Source organism: Rhinoraja longicauda, chromosome 20 (assembly GCF_053455715.1).
Source record: "Rhinoraja longicauda isolate Sanriku21f chromosome 20, sRhiLon1.1, whole genome shotgun sequence".
In the NCBI taxonomy this organism is placed as follows: Eukaryota; Metazoa; Chordata; class Chondrichthyes; order Rajiformes; family Arhynchobatidae; genus Rhinoraja; species Rhinoraja longicauda.
This window is the reverse complement of record NC_135972.1, coordinates 38,492,838-38,515,838: the sequence shown is the minus strand read 5'-3', so window position 1 is coordinate 38,515,838 and position 23,001 is coordinate 38,492,838. Positions and strand designations below refer to the sequence as shown.

At 40.3% G+C, this 23,001-nt stretch overlaps 1 protein-coding gene across 2 annotated transcripts in view; it reads right to left on the bottom strand.

Annotated features, from left to right (window-relative positions):
- Positions 1-404: 404 nt before the first annotated feature.
- The window catches only part of asz1 (ankyrin repeat, SAM and basic leucine zipper domain containing 1), an 89,015-nt gene continuing 66,418 nt past the window's right edge, over positions 405-23,001 (bottom strand). For both annotated transcript variants that reach the window (XM_078416655.1, XM_078416656.1), the window contains exons 11-13: positions 7,595-7,697; positions 5,676-5,789; positions 405-1,336 (exon numbers count right to left, since the gene is read on the bottom strand). In XM_078416655.1, the coding sequence (XP_078272781.1) occupies positions 1,190-1,336; positions 5,676-5,789; positions 7,595-7,697 (364 nt within the window). In that variant the 3' untranslated portion in view covers positions 405-1,189. The remainder of the gene's footprint in view (positions 1,337-5,675; positions 5,790-7,594; positions 7,698-23,001) is intronic.

The window sequence follows — 23,001 nt, the reverse complement described above, 5'->3', positions numbered from 1 at the left end:
CATGTTCAGGCAGATGAGATCACTTCAGCTAGGCATCATGTTCAGCATAAACATTATGGGCGGCAGGGCTCGTTCCTGTGCTGTACTGTTTGATGTTCTCTGTGAGGTCGTATCAGCTCCTCTGTGGCACAAAGGGTGAAGGCAGTGCATATCCAATTAATGCCAACTGAGATTCCTTACATTATCTTTTGTTCTCCTGTGTCAGTAGATCTCAATTGCTGTGGCACTAGAGATTTGTTAATCAGGATAAACAAGGGCTTTTGAAAAGCACTAACGAATATATAGCCATTGCAAAGCTCAGTGCCAGCTGAAATGCATAAACTCTCAAACACAAGAAATCAAAGTCAATGATAATTTGAACATGTCTTTAATGATTTATTCATATCAATGAGTGATTTAAAATAATAATTCTAAAGCCAAGCATTGGAATGGCGTTATTTGGTTAAAAAAACACCAATGATGGCCAAAACAAAAATAATTTCAATTGGACCTGAATGTTATTCTCTTAAACATTAGATGCAATCTTTCTAAAAGTAATTTCTATTTTATTAGATTGAATAAATTCTGACATTTTGATAGCCAAATGTAAAATGTGGAGGAAAGACACAAAATGCTGGAGTAACTCAGCGGGTCTCGTGCGTCCATGGTGAACATAGATAGGTGGTGCTTCAGGTTGGGATTCTTCTTTAGATTCAAATGAATACTTCTATAACCTCAATTACCTTCATTAACTTTACACATTAAGTTTGTTGAGTCTGCCTCAAATATTCACTGTCTGTATTCCAAACTATCAGAATAATATTCTGTTCTCTTCACATCAGTTTTCAAATTCATTTCCTAGAATTCCAGCTTGTCTTCATGGTAACTAAAAATCAGACTTACTGGGTCTAATTTCTGTCTTTGATCACCAAGGAAATTATTTTCTGTTTGATGGCTGACGTGGTTTTCTTTCTGGGACTTGGGACCATAAGAAAATCATTTTTTAAAACTACCACAGCAACAAAAAACAATTCAGCAAATATTTTATTCAGGACAGATTTGGTAAGTGGACTATTGGCCACATTTACAGTAACAATTGCTAAGATACTTTCTTAAATCTCTGCCACTGCACTAAACAAAGGCAATGCAGTAGAAGGTTACAAGTATTGTTCTCTTTTTGGCAACAAGGTACTTAAAATTAAAGCACAAGCTATTTTCTCATGTTATGTACTTTCATGAGCAGAAAAACAAATCCAGTTCCAAACAGACCAAGTGCTACCTTCTTTAAGAATTGATGATGAAAACCATTTTGGATTGGTGGCATGTGATTGGGAGCTCTCTCTTGGTTATTCTGCAACTAGAACAAAAAAGTGTTAGGTGGTATTTTTGAAATAAAGCTCAGATGCAACACTTCTTAAAATCTCAATTATTTAGATTCCTCATTAAATCAGTACAAGGCATTTTGCAGACCAACTTGTAGATTTATTCCTATCATTTTCATTTCATGAATGTAACTAATATAACTGTTTCATATAGTTACTTGCAGGTCAATAAATAAAAACGTGATTTAAAAGTACAGTGATAATTTGCAACATATCATACAATATTAATAGATTACAGCTTCATTAAAAAATCACCACATAGTTTGTGTAAGAAGGAACTGCAGATGCTGGTTTAAACCGAAGATAGACACAAAAAGCTGGAGTAACTCAGCGGGACAGGCAGCATCTCTGGAGAGAAGGAATGGGTGATGCTTCATGTGTTCCATATCTCTCTAGTTTGTTCTATTAGGGCTGTTCTTTACAGAAAGCAACGTACTTTTAAAACAGAATGAGAGTTTTTGACACTATCACTCGTTCACGTATATATGTAATTTGGCAAGGAAATGGAGGATAATATTTCCAAATTTGCAGATGATACAAAGCTTGGTGGTGTTGTAAATAGGGAGGAGGGCTTGGCATATCTTTCATTCATTTGTTCTATATCTCTCTACATCACTGTCTATATCTCTCGTTTCCCTTTCCCCTACTCTCAGTCTGAAGAAGGGTCTTGACCTGAAATGTCACTTATTCCTTTTCTCCAGAGATGCTGTCTGACCCGCTGAGTTACTCCAGCTTTTTTCGTGGTCTACCTTAGGAGGGTAGGAACATACTGAAAGACACCAGATTGATTGGCTGAATGAGCAGTAAATTGGCTATGGAATTTAACAATGAAATATGAAGTAGCATACTGGTAAGAACAAGGAGATAATATAGACTAAACAACCCAGTTCTAAGGGATGCCTCCTAAAAAAAAGGTTTTGCCATTCAATAAGATTGCAGCTGTGTTAATTGCAATCTCATTTCTGCATTTCCATTTACCCCCAGTAACCTGATTACCAGTGACTCCTTGATTATCAGCCTCTAACTTAAAGACTTTCAAGTAACATTTCCTTCATCCTTTGAGGAACAGATTATTCCAAGACTCTCAGTCATCTGAGAGAGACAATTTTGCCACATCTCCGTCTTAAAATGAGTAGCCCCCTGCCTCTAGTTTCTCTTGGAAGAAAAAAATCAGTCACAACTGACCAACAGACGCCCTATTCCACATTAAACCTTTTAAAACCCTTCAGGATTATGTTGTGTTAAAATATAAATATTCAGACTACAGAGTGGTATGAGGAAATGAGGATAAATACAAGTGTTTCAGCATGAAACTTCAATATTCTTTACATTGCTACAGTGAAAAAATGTTAAGGGATAAATACGTTGTTTTATCATAATTCAATTGAGAAAGAATGAAGTTTGACTACAGAAACTGATACCAATAGTGTGCTGTTTGGTATATCAGCCATGATATCTCCACACTGCCTGGCAGCTAGAAACAGTAGATAATTAGATGATCTGCTACTTTAATTTGTTTAAACAGGGTTACTAATTGACAAGGGATGACATTGCCACTATACCTCTCAGGTTAAAAAATCCAATATACATGCCCATACAAATCAGTTTCACTTTTGCTGCAAGAAGTATGGTCAATGCAATGACACCTGTACTCATTATTCATTGGTACTTTGCAGATTTTCTGCAACTCTATTCTCAGCAAAAGAGGTCAAGAGGAGGCAAAACAGAATGTCCTGGCGATGCAGTTCGCCTCTTGAAGCACTTTGTGTCCTTTTGTGCATTAACCAGCATCAGCAGTTCTTTGTTTACACATCAACCTCCAGTTTGGGTAGGAAAAAAACTGCAGATGCAGGTTACAATCGAAGGTAGACACAAAATGCTGGAGTAACTCAGCGGGTCAGGCAGCATCTCTGGACAGAAGGAATGGGTGACGTTTTGGGTCGAGATGCAAAACGTCACCCATTCCTTCTCTCCAGAGATGCTGCCTGACCCGCTGAGTTACTCCAGCATTTTGTGTCTACCTCCAGTTTGGGTACGCCTGTACAGTATCACCAGAGTTCTGGAAAGTTACATTTGCCGGCTCATCAGTAGGGGCAGACACCAATTGCAACCAAAAGGAATAAATAAATATCAGTCTTTGAATTTGGTCAAAGCTGCAGTTTTGAAGTTTAAAGACACAGATCCCAAATTCAGGATTAGTTTTAGTTTAGTGAATTTGTCCATATTTTCAATGGAACAAACATTTGTATTAAAAAAAACACCTTTAATACAGCAAAGAGGTGTATTCTTTCCTCTTAAATATCCTTAAAGGTGGTTGATCTTTAACTCTAAGAATATATAGCCTGAACCATAGGAGGAATTATTATTTCCAACAATCTTCAATTTGTTCACACATTGTATGCTCTTTTTAATATATTGAAAGCATGGTATTTGAATGCATGCATTTCCTCACTTTGAATTGAAACAAGTAAGTTTAAAAGATAAATAAAACAGCGCTGGAGTAACTTATAGGATCAGGCAGCATCTGTGGAAGACATGGATAGGTAACATTTCAGTCGGGACCCTTCCTCAGACTGGATGTGGTCACCTCGTTAATGTCATAAAAACACTTGTGAACACTTGTTGTCAATGACAACATGCAACTTAGCGTTAATCAACTAATTTTTTTGAGCAGAGCTGGGTAATAGACAGAATATTTATTTTAACCATAATCATATTAATCTTAAGCCACACGAACAAGGAGCATACTTTTACTAGCTTGTTCAGATAGATGCTCTTTTATTTTCAATCAGAACACTGTCGGTTCACGTCACACGAGGAACGTAAATGCTAAAAATTCTAGGCTGGTTTTCCTGTCAGTACTAAAGCACGGCCCAAAAGACGTACTGCCTTTCAGATACGTTAAAGGATGATAGATACAGAAAATTTCATAGCACTATTTTAAAGAGCAGTTATAGACCTGAAATCTTGGCTAATATTTATTAACTGGCCACATTCAAACTCATCGGTGTTACATTACTGTTTGCTGGAGCTTGTATTTCGTATATTACAATATTAACTGCATTTCAAAAGTATATAATCACTGCAAAGTGCTATATATCAAAAACCTTAAGTTGTGAAAGATAATGCAGGGCATCAATAGGCCTGATAAGGCAGATGGAGAGTTGATGTTGCCTCAGGCTGTGGTGTTGAGTCACAGTCTCTGTAGCACACGACTAGTCACAGGCATCCAGTCTGAAAAACAACCTTCCACCATCACCTTCATTCCATGTAGCCAAACTCTATCTCTCTGGACCCAATGCAATCTAACCTTCCAGAGCAGCCTACCATGCAGAACCTTATCAAGTGCCTTGCTGAAGTCCATATGGACATCTTTGCTCTCTTTGGTTTTTTGGTTACCTCTTCAGATTCGTAAGACACAAATTCATAGGCCCCTGATCATCATTAGTCAAATGATAGTGAATCTTTGGAATTCTCTACCTCTGCGGACTGTGGAGGTCCAATTGCTGAATATATTCAAGGGAGAGATTGCTAGATGTTTGGATATGAAAGGAATCAAAGGTTATAGGACTGGTGCAGTAGAGTGGTGCTGAAGCAAAAGATCAGATGTGATCTTATCATTTGGTGGAGTAAGCACAGGCAAAATAACCCACTCACAAAAAAACAGCTCTTTTATTTGGCATTGTCAACCCATAATTTTCTTCCAAGTAGCTAACGTGAGAGTTTGTGCAGTAGAATCAATTAAGTTTTCACACAAATCAATTAGATTAGGGGAGGCATAGTTAATAAACTATTTCAGAGACACTCTCGAAAAGCGGAGAAAGCTCATTGATTTCAGAGAACACTCTGCTTTATCAAGTACTCCTCCATTAAGCAACTTGTTGTTTCTCACATCCAGGATTTTATGTTAAGTAGTCAGGCTTTACTGGGCTCTTCAAATATTCATTATTGCATTTGCACATGGCTTCATTCAGCAACAGATTCTTTGCTGACACTAATACTCCATTTACTGAAGCACTACATTTATTCCCACTCTTGCAGTCAATTACTTTCAAGTGACACTTTCTGACAAGTGCCTGTCGTTATGTTGTTAGTTTCCAAATGACAGATGTGGTGTTAACATACAGCCTTGACCTCTGCCACCCTCACTATCTGTTTGTCACCACACCAGTGTTATCCAGGCTACATCTGATTCATCTAGTTTTATACAACGCTGCAGGGAAGCTGCTGCAAAAGCAAAAAAACTTTGTATTCTACTATGCTGAAATTTAAGCACTTAAGGCTGTACAATAGTACCTGTTCGCCCCCATTTACCTTGAGCAGAAGATTCCTCAAAGCCTCCACTTCTTTATTCAGATCTTGAATACACGTAACCAAGTCATCACAGATCAAAGCTGATTTTTTGTCAGAATCCAAATCCAGCACTTTCTGAAAACAAGTGAACTGAAGGCATCAGTAAAAAGATAACCACTGGAGAAAAAAAAATCAAATCTTTATCTATTATCCTTTGAGTTGAATGTCAACCAGGTGGATGATCCTCTGATACAATGGAAGCTTTGCTCAGAACTACCCTGCGACAACATTGCTACAGTTATTCAGTTTTTTTAAACTGATTTCTCTGGGTAAACGTGTTGCTAGCTGCCAGGTGCTAGTCATATGATGACGAGTTGGGAGATTAAAAAGTGTCAATAGAAAATTTTTCAATCAATCCAAAAGAAGGACTTCCCTACAATGACAGAAACAAATAATTTGAAGTTACGTCCCAGTTTTTATATCCATTTTATTGCTGTACCAACACATTTGTTGTAGAATGCTGTGTGCTGTTATGGAACCCATGCAAGAGGCTTTGGGAGGGCGTTTGGAGTGGACGATTAAAAGTAGAAAGCTTATCAAATAAAACCCAAGTACGGACAATAGAAGTCACAAGTAACACCAAAGCATTAGAATCTCCAATTTGCAACGCGTTTGTTAATTGCAATGAAGTAAAATGGGGTTTAGAGTAACAGTAAAATTGGAAAAAATCAGCAGCAATACTTTTCAATAATCTGAGAGAAGGTTTCTGCAAATGGCAGATGAGGAGAGGATTGGACAATTCAACAGTGTCCATGGTGCAGTTTCCCATCAATGCTGCATTTCTAAGTTCATACATGAAGCATGGTTACGTTAGCAGGGTATGAAGAACTGCAGATGCTCATATAATGGAGTGGTTACAATTTTAAGAGAAGCATCGGTGAGGAAATTTGATGGAAATAAATTTTGGTGTGTGAGCAGAACATTTGCCCTTTCAAAATTAATGTTATAGTTGTCTGTGAAGTTTCCGTAAAATGAAAAAGTTAAATGTTTAACAATTAAGTTGCATTGAAAAATTTCTCTCACACTCTTGTTCGTCTCTGGCCTTTGTCTAATAATCTGCCTAGCAACCCCCCTTACATGTGTTCACCTACGACCTGCCATGATTTGTCCTGCCCCTCTGTTCTTATAGCTTTCTGCCTCCCATCTCCCCCCCCCCACCTCTGCTGCAGTCTGAAGAAGAGTTCTAGCTTTCTGTCCTCCCATCCCTGCAGCAGTTTGAAGATCCAAAATGTCGCCTATCCATATTGTCCGGGGATGTTGTCTGACCTGCTGAGGTTCTCCAGCATTTTGTGTCTTTCCTTGCTAAACCAGCATCTGCAGTCCCTTTTTGTTACACCCTCATTTATCAATCTGCCCATAATCCATACTCCTCCATTCCCTGCATGTCCATATGTCTTTTAAATGCCACCAACATATCTGCTCTGGTGGCACGCAAGCACTTAACAAGTACTCACCACCCTCTGTAAAAAACTTGCCCCGCATATTCTAGTCATGACTCAGTGATTTATTTAAGAGAAATAGTCCTGTAAGTCTTTAAAAAAAAAAAAATCAGCACATTTTCAATTAACACTTTAAAGCTACTGAGTTATAAATAAAAAAATATTTGAAATATATAGACTGGAGAAGACAATGGTCAAAAACTGGGACTTGGAAATAGCACCAAACCTGGTGACTCTTGCCTACTGCCTCAGTGTACTATTTATAGTTAGTTCATGTTATAGCTGTCTGTGATGTTTCCGTAACATTAAAACATTAAGTATTTAACAATTAAGTTACTTTGAAAAATGTGCTTATTGGAGGAAAAAGGGTCGTTATTTTTCCGAAGCTAAGATGAGCTTTGCAGAATGTACACAGAAGGGAATATTTTCCCTCACACATACCAGTTCTGAGTTGCTTGCCAGCTGGCTCGCCACATTCTGAATCGTTGCCATCAGGTGATCGCAGTGCTTCTTGAGTTTTATGAAAAAGACTGTAAGTTCTTCACTGTTTGTAAAGAAAACAATAATCAATGAATGACAATGAAGTATAACGTAATTAAACATCCATTCTGGGCTGAATTAAAAATGTCTTATTTTAGCTGCGATGTCATTACTACGGCCTAGTGTAGCCTCAATGTACTCTGTTTATAACAACAGAGATGGCATTTTCCAGCACCAAAACAATTCATGTTAGAGTTGATTTCTGAAGACAATGAAGTGTTAGTGAGCAATGCACGTGTATATACAGCTGCACCATTCCATTTTCAACTCTGGCCATTCTCAAAAAAATGCATAGCTTGAATAAACTATTCATTTATTTAATTAAAATTGAATTATGAAGTATAAACTTTACCTCTCATCAATTATTACACTCATAATGCCCAATTAAAAATAATACTTGATGTTATAAGATGGCCTCCAACAAGCATTTGGGTTTATTTCACCCAGCTTTGATAAAGAAAGGAGGGGTATACACCACACACCATTATCAGCCACACACCATTATCATCAATAGACACCCAAAATGCCATCCAGATTTAACTAAAGCTGCTTTTACACAGCAAACACAATTCTCAGAGTGGAAAGCAAAACAGGTGGCTTAGTGGTCTACACTGATGCCTCACAACCCCAATGGTCAAAGTTCAATCCTGTCATAGAAACATAGAAAATAGGTGCAGGAGGGGGCCATTTGGCCCTTCGAGCCAGCACCTGTCCTCAGGTGCCATTTGTTTGGAGTCTTCACATTCTCCATGTGATTTACGTTAAATGGTATTCCCTTATCATGTTTCTGTGCACTGTGAATGGCTCGATTGTAATCATGTGTTGTCTTTCCACTGGCTAGTTAGCAGGCAACAAAAGCTTTTCACTGTACCTCGGTACACGAGGCAATAAACTAAATTGACTTTATGGGTTTCCCTTGGGTGTCCTGGTTTCCTCCATCATCCCAAAGACTTTGGCAGGTTAATTAAGAGAATTAGGGGAGTTTTGGGCATGAGAGAGATTAGATTACAGAGAAATAAGTAGAATAGTTTGATAGAAATGCTCTGTAAGTCAGCATGGATCCAATGAGCCGAATGGCCTTTTTCAATGTCATAAGAAAAACACACATTACACAGACACTGCCTTTGGTGTTGACCTTATAGATATACTCTCAGAGAACCAAGGACCTATAAAGTACAAACATATATTACTTCTCTCAATTCTGGGGTTGATATGCACAGGACCACTGCATCATTCTCATTCCGAAAAAAATAATGTCTTTGTTGCCAGTGGAGAAATTAGTTAAGCTCCCAGTTGCTGTTGGAATTAACTGTATCATCCATACATTACAAATAATAGAAGCATTAAAGTGTCTTAAAGTGACATTTTATGTACAAATCACACTTCTAATTTGCATGCAGTTTCAAAGTAGTTTTCTGTTAATGGATTTCAGCTTTGCAGCAGGAAAAAAGATCGGTTCAGTTCGAGGTACAGTGTTGCGTGCTAACCAATCAGCGGGAAGACAATACATGATTACAATCGAGCCTTTTACAGTGTATAGATACATGATAAGGGAACACAATTTAGTGCAAGGTAAAGCCACTAAAGTCCAATCAAAGATAGTCCAAGGGTCACCAATGAGGTAGATAGTAGTTCAGCACTGCTCTCTGGTTGTGGTAGGATGATTCAGTTGCTCGATAACAGCTGGGAAGAAACTGTCCCTGAATATGGAGGTGTGTATTTTCACACTTCTATACCTTTTGCCTGATGGGAGAGGGGAGGTGAGGGAGTGGCCAGGGTGCGACTCATCCTTGATTATGCTGCTGGCCTTGCCGAGACAGCGTGAGATATAAATGGAGTCAATGGAACGGAGATTGGTTTGTGCGATGGACTGGACTGCATCCTCAATTCGTTGCAATACAGTCCCTATTATCTGCATGGCATATGAAGAGCAAAGCTTCCCGGTTTTCTGAGAGAACTACATCAATTGTATATGAAAATTAAATAAACTAAATACTATTAGTTGAAATAGAGATATTGGAGCACACTTGAGCTGTGGAAAATCAATTTGTCTGTTGGTGTCCCAGTATCATCATGTAAAGTCTGCTCGGCTCTTCAAAAGATAAACGTTTTGACAAATTGGAAGATGGTAGATGTAGGTGCTTTAAAACATGACTAAATTTCATGTATTTAGACAGTGACTATTGTTGACTCTTAATGCAGTGATGCTTTACAACATTCTGTTGAGGATTCATGGCCACCAGAGAGAACAAACAGCTCTGTCAGCAGCCCTTCTAGTGGATCCACTGTTCAGGTGTCAGCTGTTTATGTGGGCCTGGATTAATATAATGGCATTACAATTACTTCATCTAATTATTATTTCAATTTCTTATTTTAGCATCATAATATATGTGGTCAAGAAAACTTATGGTGCATTGGCCTTCATCAGTCAGAGTATTGAGTAGAAACATAGAAAATAGGTGCAGGAGGAGGCCATTTGGCCCCTTGAGCCAGCACCTCCATTCATTGTGATCATGGCAGATCATCTACAATCGGTAACCTGTGCCTGCCTTTTCCCCATATCCCTTGATCCCACTAGCCCCTAAAGCTCTATCTAACTCTCTTTTAAATTCATCCAGTGAATTGGCCTCCACTGCCTTCTGTGGCAGAGAATTCCACAAAATTCACAACTCTCTTGGTGAAAACGTTTCTTCTCACCTCAGTTTTAAATGGCCTCCCCTTTATTCTTAGACTGTGTCCCCTGGTTCTGGACTCCCCCAACATAGGGAACATTTTTTCTGCATCTAGCTTGTCTAGTCTTTTAATAATTTTACACGTCTCTATAAGATCCCCTCTCATCCTTCTAAACTCCAGTGAATACAAGCCTAGCCTTTCCAATCTTTCCGCATATGACAGTCCCTACATCCCAGGGATCAACCTCGTGAACCTACGCTGCACTGCCTCAATAACAAGGACGTCCTTCCTCAAATTAGGAGACCAAAACTGCACACAATACTCCAGATGTGGTCTCACCAGGGCCCTATACAATTGCAGGACTTCTTTGCTCCTGTACTCAAATCCTCTCGTTATGAAGGCCAACATGCCATTAGCTTTCTTCACTGCCTGCTGTACCTGCACACTTACTTTCAGTGACTGGTGTACAAAGACACCAAGGTCTCGTTGCACTTCGCCTTTACCTAATCTGACACCATTGAGATAATAATCTGCCTCCTCATTTTTGCCGCCAAAGTGGATAACCTCACATTTATCTATATTAAACTGCGTCTGCCATGCATCTGCCCACTCACTCAACCTGTCCAAGTCACCCTGCAACCTCCTAACATCCTCTTCGCAGTTCACACTGCCACCCAGCTTTGTGGCATCCGCAAACTTGCTAGTGTTATTTCTAATTCCATCATCCAAATCATTAATATATATTGTAAATTGTTGCGGCCCCAACACCGAGCCTTGCGGCACTCCACTCGCCACCACCTGCCATTCTGAAAAGGACCCGTTTATTCCTACTCTTTGCTTCCTGTCTGGCAACCAATTCTCTATCCATGTCAATACCCTACCCCCAATACCATGTGCTCTAATTTTGCTCACCAACCTCCCGTGTGGTACCTTATCAAAGGCTTTCTGAAAGTCTAGATACACTACATCCACTGGCTCTCCTTCATCCATTTTACAGTAGTGCAGTACAGTAGTACAGAAGTTGGGAGGTTATGTCACAGTTGTACAAGACATTGGTGAGGCCAGGTTTGGAGAATTGTGTTCAGTTTTTGTCACTCTGTTATAGGAAAGATGTTGTTAAGCTGGAAAGGTGCAGAGAAAATTCATGAGGATGTTGCCAGGACTCGAGGGCTTGAGCTATAGGGAGAGGTTGAGCAGGCTATGACTTTATTTCTTGGAGTGCAGGAACATGAAGAGTGATTCTTATAGAGGTATAAAAGATCAGGAGAGGAATAGATAGGGTAAATGTACAGAGTATTTTACCCAGAGTAAGGGAATCACAAACCAGTGGACATAGGTTCAAGGTGAGGGGTGTAAGATTTAATAGGAACCTGAAGGGCAACTTTTTTTGCACAAAGAGTGATGGGTATATAGAAAGAACGGCCAGAGGAGGTAGTAGGAAAGAACTGCAGATGTTGGTTTATATCGAAGGTGGACACAAAATGCTGGAGAAGGAATGGGTGACGTTTCGGGTCGAGACCCTTCTTCAGACAAGTCTGAGGAGGTAGTTGGGGCAGGTACTATCACAACGTTTAAAAGATATTTAGACAGGTACGTGCATAGGATAATTTTAGAAGGATATGGGTCAAACGCTGGAAGGTTGGATTAGTATAGATGGGGCATGCTGGTTGGTGTGGGAAAGTTGGCCCAAAGGGCTTCTATCCATGCTACATGACTCTATGTCCAGAATATTAAGCTAACTGGCTCAGTGAAAACATACCATTTGGCATTTTAAACCAACACATTACCGTTCAAGGTTCAAAGACATTTCTCTAAACAAAGGCAAAACTTCAAACTGCAGGCCTGATAGGTTTTGACAATCAAATTTCACTCCATGACTTTCTGAAAACATTTTGAAAGGCAAATAAAGACAATTATGTACAAGATGAAAAACATGTTTGAAAATAATTGCTTTGAAACCAGTACTATCAGATAATAATATCTACTCATTCTTTTCCAAGAACCTAAAGGAATTGTTATCTCTCTCTCGGCATGCTACCTCCCAGTCTGCTCCCCTCCAAAATCCAAGCTTGTCATCACCTGACCCAGCCTTCTATGTTCATTTGATCTTGTGTCCTCATTTCATTCTTGTTGAGGGAACTCTTTATCATATGCTTATGAACTTCCCCTTGATTTTCTTAATTTTGAAAAACAATTAAAAAAAATACTTAAAATAAACCATGGAGAACGGTGGATCGTTGGTGTGGTAGTGACACAAATATACTGTCTGTCTAAGCGACACCAAATTATTTGTGCACAGGAAACAATCTTGGAATTGCCTAGGAAAGAACTGCAGATGCTGGTTTAATCCGAAGATGGACACAAAACGCTGGAGTAACTCAGCAGGTCAAGCAGCATCTCTGGAAAGAAGGAATGGGTTAGGAATGGAATTGCAGTCTTTTGAAGAAACATGTAGTCAATTGCACATCAGATTCTTGACCTGACACTGACTGCATACTCCATCAAACCGTTGTGACCCGGAGATTGATTATTTGCCGTAACTTGAACCACCACTTTTTCACCATGTTGTCAGTTTATAATGCTCAATCAGCCAGTTCTGAGATAGGGAAACTTCTGATCTGGCAACATTTGTAGAGGGTGGAAAGTCAATCAACATTTCATTTCTTTTTTTGTGCTCGCAAATGGCAGAGATGAATTAGGTCTTCTATCCAGAGTCCTGTTCCAAAGTAAAACAGCCACTCATAACACAAAAGAAAACCTCTTAATATGCAGTTTGTGAAATTTCCATCTGTTTTTAAAAGTTACAGCAGGTTCTGATGGTTAACTCTTATTATTTTCATGATATCTCTTACTTATATTACCACATATATTATCTTGGTAAAATATAACTATAGACTGCAACAGTATGCAGGTTTCAATTCATTCTGGTAAAGTGGTCAGGTGCACAGAACTTTAGATATCTTTGTCCATAATATACCTATATCTCTACAGGGAATTCTTGCAAATTTCACTGAAACAGTACATATATCTCCAATTTTGTAACTTTTGGATATGAAAAGTTAGATGTAACTCGAGAGAAGACATTTTCACGTGTGCAAGTATTTTGTGTTAATATCTTGGTTACATTCTCTTTGTTTTACAAATAATCACACCGTCATTAAGAAACTGAACCAGGAGCACCTGGCCTAACTGAAGCAATGCAAAAAATAAACAATTCATCACTTTCAAAGCAAATAATTTTTTTTCTTATTTATCATCACAACAGTGTATATTTTTTATAATGCAAATTATTAAATAGCTTGCACACTTAAGGGGTTAATGCCATTCAGATTTTAAATACATGTTTGGCAAACTATTTTGTAGATTAATCATCCTAATGGTTTTAGGAAAAGGTATCTGGAAAAGCAAACGACAATCCATCACTGCTCAATGATTTAAATTTAGTCTGACCAGAACACTTTTCAGAATGGCTGGCAGTGGCGAGTGGAGTGCCGCAAGGCTCGGTGTTGGGGCCGCAACTGTTTACCATATATATTAATGATTTGGAAGAGGGAATTAAAGCAACACTAGCAAGTTTGCGGATGACACAAAGCTGGGTGGTAGTGTAAACTGTGAAGAGGCTGTTAGGAGGTTGCAGGGTGACCTGGACAGGTTGAGTGAGTGGGCAGATGCGTGGCAGATGCAGTATAATATAGATAAATGTGAGGTTATCCACTTTGGCGGCATAAACAAGGAGGCAGATTATAATCTCAATGGAGTTAGGTTAGGTAAGGGGGAGGTGCAGCGAGACCTGGGTGTCCTTGTACACCAGTCACTGAAAGTTGGCGTGCAGGTACAGCAGGCAGTGAAGAAAGCTAATGGCATGTTGGCCTTCATAACAAGAGGATTTCAGTATAGGAGTAAAGAGCAGTTGTATAGGGCCCTGGTAAGACCACATCTGGAGTATTGTGTACAGTTTTGGTCTCCTAATTTGAGGAAGGACATCCTTGTTATTGAGGCAGTGCAGCGTAGGTTCACGAGGTTAATCCTGGGATGGCGGGACTGACATATGAGGAAAGATTGAAAAGACTAGGCTTGTTTCCACTGGAGTTTAGAAGGAAGAGAGGGGATCTTATAGAAACATATAAAATTGTAAAAGGACCGGACAAGCTAGATGCAGGAAAAATGTTCCCAATGTTGGGCGAGTCCAGAACCAGGGGCCACAGTCTAAGAATAAAGGGGAGGCCATTTAAAACTGAGGTGAGAAAAATCTTTTTCACCCAGAGAGTTGTGAATTTGTGGAATTCTCTGCCACAGAGGGCAGTGGAGGCCAAATTACTGGATGGATTTTAAATAGAGTTGGATAGAGCTCTAGGGGCTAGTGGAATCAAGAGATATGGGGAGAAGGCAGGCATGGGTTATTGATTTGGGACGATCAGCCATGATCACAATGAATGACGGTGCTGGCTCGAAGGGCCGAATGGCCTCCTCCTGCACCTATTTTCTATGTTTCTAACACAATGTTTGCCCACGAGATAACCTGATGCGAATATTCACATAATGCAATAGGCAGCAACAAATTAATCCACAAGAAATTAGTCTGCCATTAAAACTGGTTCATTTATACGAATAAGTTAACTTCTGCATTAAGATTCCAGAGATAATTACTTATGATAGCTGGAAAATATGTTAAAGTGTAATTAAGTAAATATACAGATGTTCTATTGCAATTTTGCAGATAAATCATCACCGTTAATATAAAGGATAGGGTTTACATGAAGAATATTGTTCAAATGAGATTATTTTAGTTTTGCTTTTTAAACACTCGTTCTAGTTAAATTCCAGCAGATGGCTGTGCAATAGTGTAAAGGCAAACATAAACAAATTAAACAGATCTGACTGCACTTTTACATCTGTGTGGATTGGGTATTCAAATTTTATTTTGAGAAAATAATTCTCACCGCAGTATCTATATGTCATAAACTCGTATACAAAATTATAATTTTTAGTTTAGTTGAGTTCGCACTGACCAGCGATCCCCGCACATTAACACTGTCCTACACACACTTCCTACACACACTAGGGTGAATTTAATTTATACCAAGCCAATTAACCTACAAACCTGTACGTCTTTGGAGTGTGGGAGGAAACCGAAGATCTCGGAGAAAGCCCACGCAGGTCACGGGGAGAACGTACAAACTCCACACAGACAGCAACCGTAATCAGGATTGAATCGGGGTCTCTGGCGCTGTAAGGCAGCATCTCTACCGTTGCGCCACCGTGCTGCCATTTGTTTACAAAGGTTTGAGTCGAGGGATGGCTTTCAATAGATTGCTGTGAGGTGGCTGCTCTGCAACTTACGAAACCCTGAGCCAGAATCAGGGTCTACGAATATTTTTAGCACCAGGCTCCGCACAAACACACAGTGCGCTAAACAGGGGAGAGGTAGTTCACGTCTGTCCGCACTCCAGGCCAGTGGCAATCGGCACTTCACGCGGTTATCCCAGGCCAACCAGCCAGCTGCCGTGCCGGGGTCTTGTTACATTTAGACGGCACTCTGACTCGCTCAGTCATAATCCCGCGGATGGCAGCTTCGCACCATTGGCTCCTCAGCCAAGCACATACACCAAATGCCCGGGTCTGTGGTTCCTCTCGTACTGAGCAGGATGACTATTACAACAACACATCATCAGTAGGGTAAAACTAACCTGTCTCACAACGGTCTCAACCCAGCATCTAATATTATAGATATCTAATTACCACCCACGATGTTAGAATAGTAAATTTTTTTGTAAGGGCTATTTATTATTACTGTAGTTTATTTGTTTCTGTATGATTTCTAACCTTAACAATTATTTAAATTCTTATTTGTGAACTGAGCAAAAGGAGTGAGTGCATCTTTCAGTCAATTGCCGAGTAAACGTGGCCACCTAGTGGTGGAGATAAATCAGTACGACTGATTTAAAGCACAAAACTGCCAGGAATTCTAGACACACATTGCTGGAGTAACTCAGCGGGACAGGCAGCATTTCTGGAGAGAAGGAATGGGTGACGTTTCGGGTCGAGACCCTTCTTCAGACTGAAAGTCAAGGGAAAGGGAAAGGAGATATAGACGATGATGTAGGGAGATATAAAACAATTGAATGAAAGATATGCAAAAAGGTAACAATGATAAAGGAAACAGGCCATTGTTAGCTGTTTGCTAGGTGGGAACGAAAAGCTGGTGTGACTTGGGTGGGGGAGGGATGGAGAGAGATGGAATGCAGGGGTTTCTTGAAGTTAGAGACATCAATATTCCATACCGCTGGGCTGTAAGCTGCCCAAGCGAAATATGAGATGCTGATCCTCCAATTTGTGTTTAGAAGCACTCTGACAGTGGAGGAGGCCCAGGACTGAAAGAACAGTGTGGGAATGGGAAGGGGAATCAAAGTGTTTAGCCACCGGGAGATCTGGTTGGTCCAGGGGAACTGAGCGAAGGTGTTCAGTGAAACGATCGCCCAGTCTGCGTTTGGTATCGCCGATGTATAAGAGTCCACATCTTGAACAATGGATACAGTAGATGAGATTGGAGGAGGTGCAAGTGAACCTCTGCCTAACCTGAAGGGACTGCCAGGGTCCCTGGACAGAGTCGAGGGAGGGGGTACAGGGACAGGTGTTGCATCTCCTATGGTTGCAGTGGAAGGTGCCTGGGGAGGGGGTGGTTTGGGTGGGAAGGGATGAGTTAACCAGGGAGTTGTGGAGGGAACGGTCTCTGTGGAAGGCGGAAAGGAGTGGGGATGGGAAGATGTGACGAGTAGTGAGATCCCGTTGGAGGTGGTGAAAATGTCAGAGGATTGTGTGTTGTATGTGACGGCTGATGGGGTGGAAGGTGAGGACCAGGGGAACTCTGTCTCTGTTGCGACTAGGAGGAGGGGGAGCAAGGGCGGAGCTGAGGGGTACAGAGGAGACACGAGTGAGGGCCTCATCTATGATGGGAGAGGGGAACCCCCGTTCCCTAAAGAATGAGGACATCCCGGATGTCCTGGTAAGGAACACCTCAGTTTGGGAGCAGATGTGGCGTAGACGGAGGCATTGGGAGTAGGGGATAGAGTCTTTGCAGGAAGCAGGGTGGGAAGAACTAAGGGATAGTTGTGGGAGTCAATGGGTTTGTAATCTGGATTGAACAATCACAGACATTCCCATACTGGCCACTCAGCACATTATAATTGTGCTAATACACTTTCTATTCTCTTTCTCTTTTTGGTATTTATCTATTAACATTTTTATTCATGTGCTTATTTCCTTCTCTGTTCATTGATTATGGGAAAGAGTTCCATAAATGCAGAAGTTTCTTTCAATGCTCATATTAAATTTGTGCGTCCTGTTATTCATTCACTGACCACGTGTCAGCTTGGCTCAAACTAGTTTCTCCATCACCGGTTCCATTTTTGGGTCAGGCCGTCACCTCAGTAGCTGTTTGAACTGCTGTTTAATTCTTCCTCTCAGCAGAAAGAAGCAGATTTAAGAGACCTCTTTCAAGAAGTGGAGAGAGGAGGAGAGAAAAGCAAGTGTTAAATATGCTGACTAAGTATCGTTACATGCAGTGCAATGAAATGTATTACAAGCATACCAATACCTCTGAGTGCTGTTTTGAGGAACTGTCACCCTTTACCACTTGTTATTGCAGGGGTCTTCACAGATGAGGGTGACACGATAGGTGTTTGTCAAAACAAAACTCTGATCTATTGATATGCATGTAGAAGTGCCTTCTTTCATTAAATCAAATGTATCAATGTCCTTTTTGACATAATTGTGATGAGAGCAAACAGGAAATCAGAGGTTGGGTGGATTGGGCTGGAACAGGCTGGGTTCTGGAATGACTGGAGCTTCCTGGAATGTGGGAGCTGGATTGGAACATCACAGTAGACCAAGGGGCACAGCCAATAAGCAGTCCAGTGCACCACCAGCTGAATGGATGTGATAATGATAATGCCCGGATTTCACTAAACTGTGTAAAAAATGGGATTTTTCAGAAATGCCTGCCTTTTGGATAATTTAAGTTTTTGAACAGCTGGATTTTGGACATCCAATCACTATTATTCAGCAACTGGAGCTTTGCTCGTCAAAATACGCACTTACAGCCGCTAGTGAAAACAGAGTGTGACTTTCTATAACTTCTGTCTGATCAAATCCCATGTGTAAGATTGCACAAGAATAGCCCTGAATGAGATGCTGCAGAATGATTACATCCACGATACCACAACAAGGTGCCAAACAGTCTGTTAAAAAGGACGGGATGAATAAATGGGGATGGCACAGAAAAAAATCTCATGGAGATATTAATATTACAATGAGGGAGATCTTTGATACAGTTGTTCATAGCATAATTTTCTAATAAATTATTCAGAAAATAATTTATCTGGTTTATGGAAAACAAATGTTTTGCAATGGCAATCATACAGATTTTACATATAGATTTTTTCATAGATTTACTAATTTTAGCAAATCATCAACAAACCACAATCAGCACGAGTTGACTGCAACACTTTCCCCTCGATAACCATCAGCACAGAGACACCTCAAGGCCGTGTGCTCAGTCCCCTGTTCTACTTACACTATACCCACACTGTAACCCCACACAATTCCAACTCCTTCTTTAAATTTGCCACCACATCACCACTGTTGGTTGAATTACGGGCAATGAAGAGTCAGGGTATAAGAGGGAGATTGATCGTCTGATTGAATGGTGCCAGAACCTAGGTCACAACGTCAGTAAGACCAAGGAGCTGATTGTTGACTTAAAAAGAGGAAGGCCTAGGAGCTACTACCTGTCTCCATCGATGGATCGGTGGTGGAGAGAGTCAACAACTACAAGTTCCTGAACGTGTACATCGCTGAAGATTTGTCCTGGACCCAGCTCATTGACGCAATCATAAAGAAAGCTCGTCAACGCCTCAATTTCCTTAGAAGATTGAGGAGATTCGGTATGTTGACGAATACTCTCTTGAACTTTTACAGGTATATAGTAGAAACATATTGACTGGTTGCATCGTGGCCTGATGTGGCAACTCAAACGCCCAGGAATGAAGGAGATTACAAACGTGGTGGACACTCTCCAGTGGACACTTCACCAGTACTGATCACCCCACCATCGAAGGGATCTATAGGGGGTGCTGCCTTAAAAAGGCAGAAGCATCATCGAAGCCCCACACCACCCTGGCCAAACTCTTATTTCACTTCTGCTGTTGGGAAGAAGGTCAAGGTGTCTGAAAACCGTGACCTCCAGCTTCAGAGACAGCACCTTCTGATCGGCCGCAGAAGTCCCAATGAGGTCGAGATCAGCCGCCTCGCCCGGCCTAGGCCCCATGTTTTCCTGGGGGTATTTCATTTAATTTCGTCCGAATTAAAGGAGGTGCCAGAAAATCAGTGGTGGACCCGTAACACATTAGAGCAAGCTACTGATCTGATGTGAAAATTGACATTTGTGCACCAACCTGCCAGAATAAAGCCCCTGTGAAAAGCCTATAATGTCAAAAATGAACAGGTTATTCCTTTCTATCTCTGGACAATCACTTTAGATGGATTCGTCAGTAGATAGAAATCCAGATTTTACTCAAGAAATGTATAAAGCACCTCCCAGAAAGAGGCTTCGAGTTTCGCAAGAAGTATGCCGAACCATTTCCCCTGTAAAACATCAACATTCAGTCCCATTCTTTAGTGTGTATGATGTACTTAGCAACTTGTACACCAACTCCAGCTGGATTTGTTTGGACTGTTTTATTCTAACACCTAGTTTAACGTTAGAAAGGTCAGAGTTTGTTAATACAGTTTGCATTTAAAATTCATGTAAAATGATTTTACCTGCTTTAAAAGTTCAGGGTTTAGTTTTGCTATAATCTTCTTTGTAACTGTTATTGAATATAGAGGATAATTGATAGTTAAGAAATCTGAACATCAACACTTCCTTTGGAACACTTCCAGCAATCAAAATACTGGATTTCAAGCACACATTACAGGCAAAAATGTAACTAATTGGGTTTTATACCTACAATTTACTCTACAAATAATTACAAAAAATTAACTTAGCAAAATGTTTTCATTGAAAACATTAATTTCAGAAGCATTTGTCAAAGGTGAGGAGGTGGTTCAGACGCTCAGATTGGATTGATTAAATCACAGCTTATTTTGGGAGACAGGATAATAGTTGAGCTCATTCCTTCTGTCATCCATAACCTAAATCCAAACTTTCTGACAATTTCAGGGATGTTCTGTGAAACAAGGCATATTTGCAGAGAGGCAAAGGGAATTAAGGGTTTCAACGCCTGTCTGCTTACTGCAAGGTCTTCCATGACACATAATTAATTGTAATATTTGCTTGAAGAACATCAATAATGTGAACATTCTGTAAACTACATCTATTCTCTGACAACAATCTGTGACTGATGAATGACTGAGCTGTTATGAGATCTCTTAAGGATGTAGTGTGAATAGAGACAAAAGGTTTTTTTTATTGAAAAGTAACTGCATGGTGTGGCAACAAAAACCTTGACTTAAAATAAATTAATACCTAATACTCAATTGGTAATATTTAGGAAATCAAATACTTTTAATTCAGATCAAATTCTTCAGCACCTTCTGCCTTAAAATATTTAAGGGTCCAATAGGGAGAAAGTTCCAAATGCATATTGCTTTGGTTCTGCTATAATCTTAAATAGATTCTCATCATTGCATTTAAATTTGTGTTACTTGCATTCTAACTGCAAACATTATTTAGTCACTTTTGGCATTTTCAAAATTTGCTTTCTTGTCTTCTACATATGGTGCTTTAATCCATTACCAACAACTACCGAAAAACTTAGAACTATATGCACTTTGCAATTAAAAGAGTCACTTTGTTAATATTGATGTTGGTCTGCACTTTGTACAGAAAATCTTTGTAATTGTTTTTAAGTAAATACTGCTAAAAAATTATTTTTAAAAACCGACTTTCAATTAATATAGAGCCCAAGAACAATCGCATTAAGAAGTCAAGAAAAGATCAGAGAATAAAAACGCATGGAAGTTCAGGTGCAGGAGATTGTCATTTAAAATGCCTTCAAAGAAAACAATGTTCTAGTAAATAGACAATAGACAATAGGTGCAGGAGAAGGCCATTCGGCCCTTCGAGCCAGCACCGCCATTCAATGTGATCATGGCTGATCATTCTCAATCAGTACCCCGTTCCTGCCTTCTCCCCATACCCCCTGACCCCGCTATCCTTAAGAGCTCTATCCAGCTCTCTCTTGAATGTATTCAGAGAATTGGCCCCCACTGCCTTCTGAGGCAGAGAATTCCACAGATTCACAACTCTCTGACTGAAAACGTTTTTCCTCATCTCAGTTCTAAATGGCCTACCTCTTATTCTTAAACTGTGGCCCCTTGTTCTGGACTCCCCCAACATTGGGAACATGTTTCCTGCCTCTAACGTGTCCAACCCCTTAATAATCTTATACGTTTCGATAAGATCTCCTCTCATCCTTCTAAATTCCAGTGTATACAAGCCTAGTCGCTCCAGTCTTTCAACATATGAAAGTCCCGCCATTCCGGGAATTAACCTAGTAAACCTACGCTGCACGCCCTCAATAGCAAGAATATCCTTCCTCAAATTTGGAGACCAAAACTGCACACAGTATTCCAGGTGCGGTCTCACTAGGGCCCTGTACAACTGCACAAGGACCTCTTTGCTCCTATACTCAACTCCTCTTGTTATGAAGGCCAACATTTCATTGGCTTTCTTCACTGCCTGCTGTACTTGCATGCTTCCTTTCAGTGACTGATGCACTAGGACACCCAGATCTCGTTGTACGTCCCCTGTTCCTAACTTGACACCATTCAGATAACACTCTGAACCTTGTCAAAGGCTTTCTGAAAGTCAAGGTACACCACATCCACCGGCTCTCCCCTGTCAATTTTCCTGGTTACATCCTCAAAGAATTCCAGAAGATTAGTCAAGCATGATTTCCCCTTCGTAAATCCATGCTGACTCGGAACAATCCTGTTACTACTATCCAAATGCTCCGCAATTTCGTCTTTTATAATTGACTCCAGCATCTTCCCCACCACTGATGTCAGACTAACTGGTCTATAATTTCCCGTTTTCTCTCTCCCTCCTTTCTTAAAAAGTGGGACATTAGCTACCCTCCAATCCACAGGAACTGATCCTGAATCTATAGAACATTGGAAAATGATCACCAATGCGTCCACAATTTCTAGCGCCACCTCCTTAAGTACTCTGGGATGCAGACCATCAGGCCCTGGGGATTTATCAGCCTTCAGTCCCATCAGTCTACCCAACACCATTTCCTGCCTAATGTGGATTTCCTTCAGTTCCTCCGTCACCCTAGGATCTCTGCCCACTAGAACATCTGGGAGATTGCTTGTATCTTCCTTAGTGAAGACAGATCCAAAGTACCGGTTTAACTCGTCTGCCATTTCCTTGTTTCCCATAATAAATTCCCCCGCTTCTGTCTTCAAGGGACCCACATTTGCCTTGACTATTTTTTTCCTCTTTACATACCTAAAAAAGCTTTTACTATCCTCCTTTATATTATTGGCTAGTTTACCCTCGTACCTCATCTTTTCTCCCCGTATTGCCTTCTTAGTCATCTTCTGTTGCTCTTTAAAAGAGTCCCAATCCT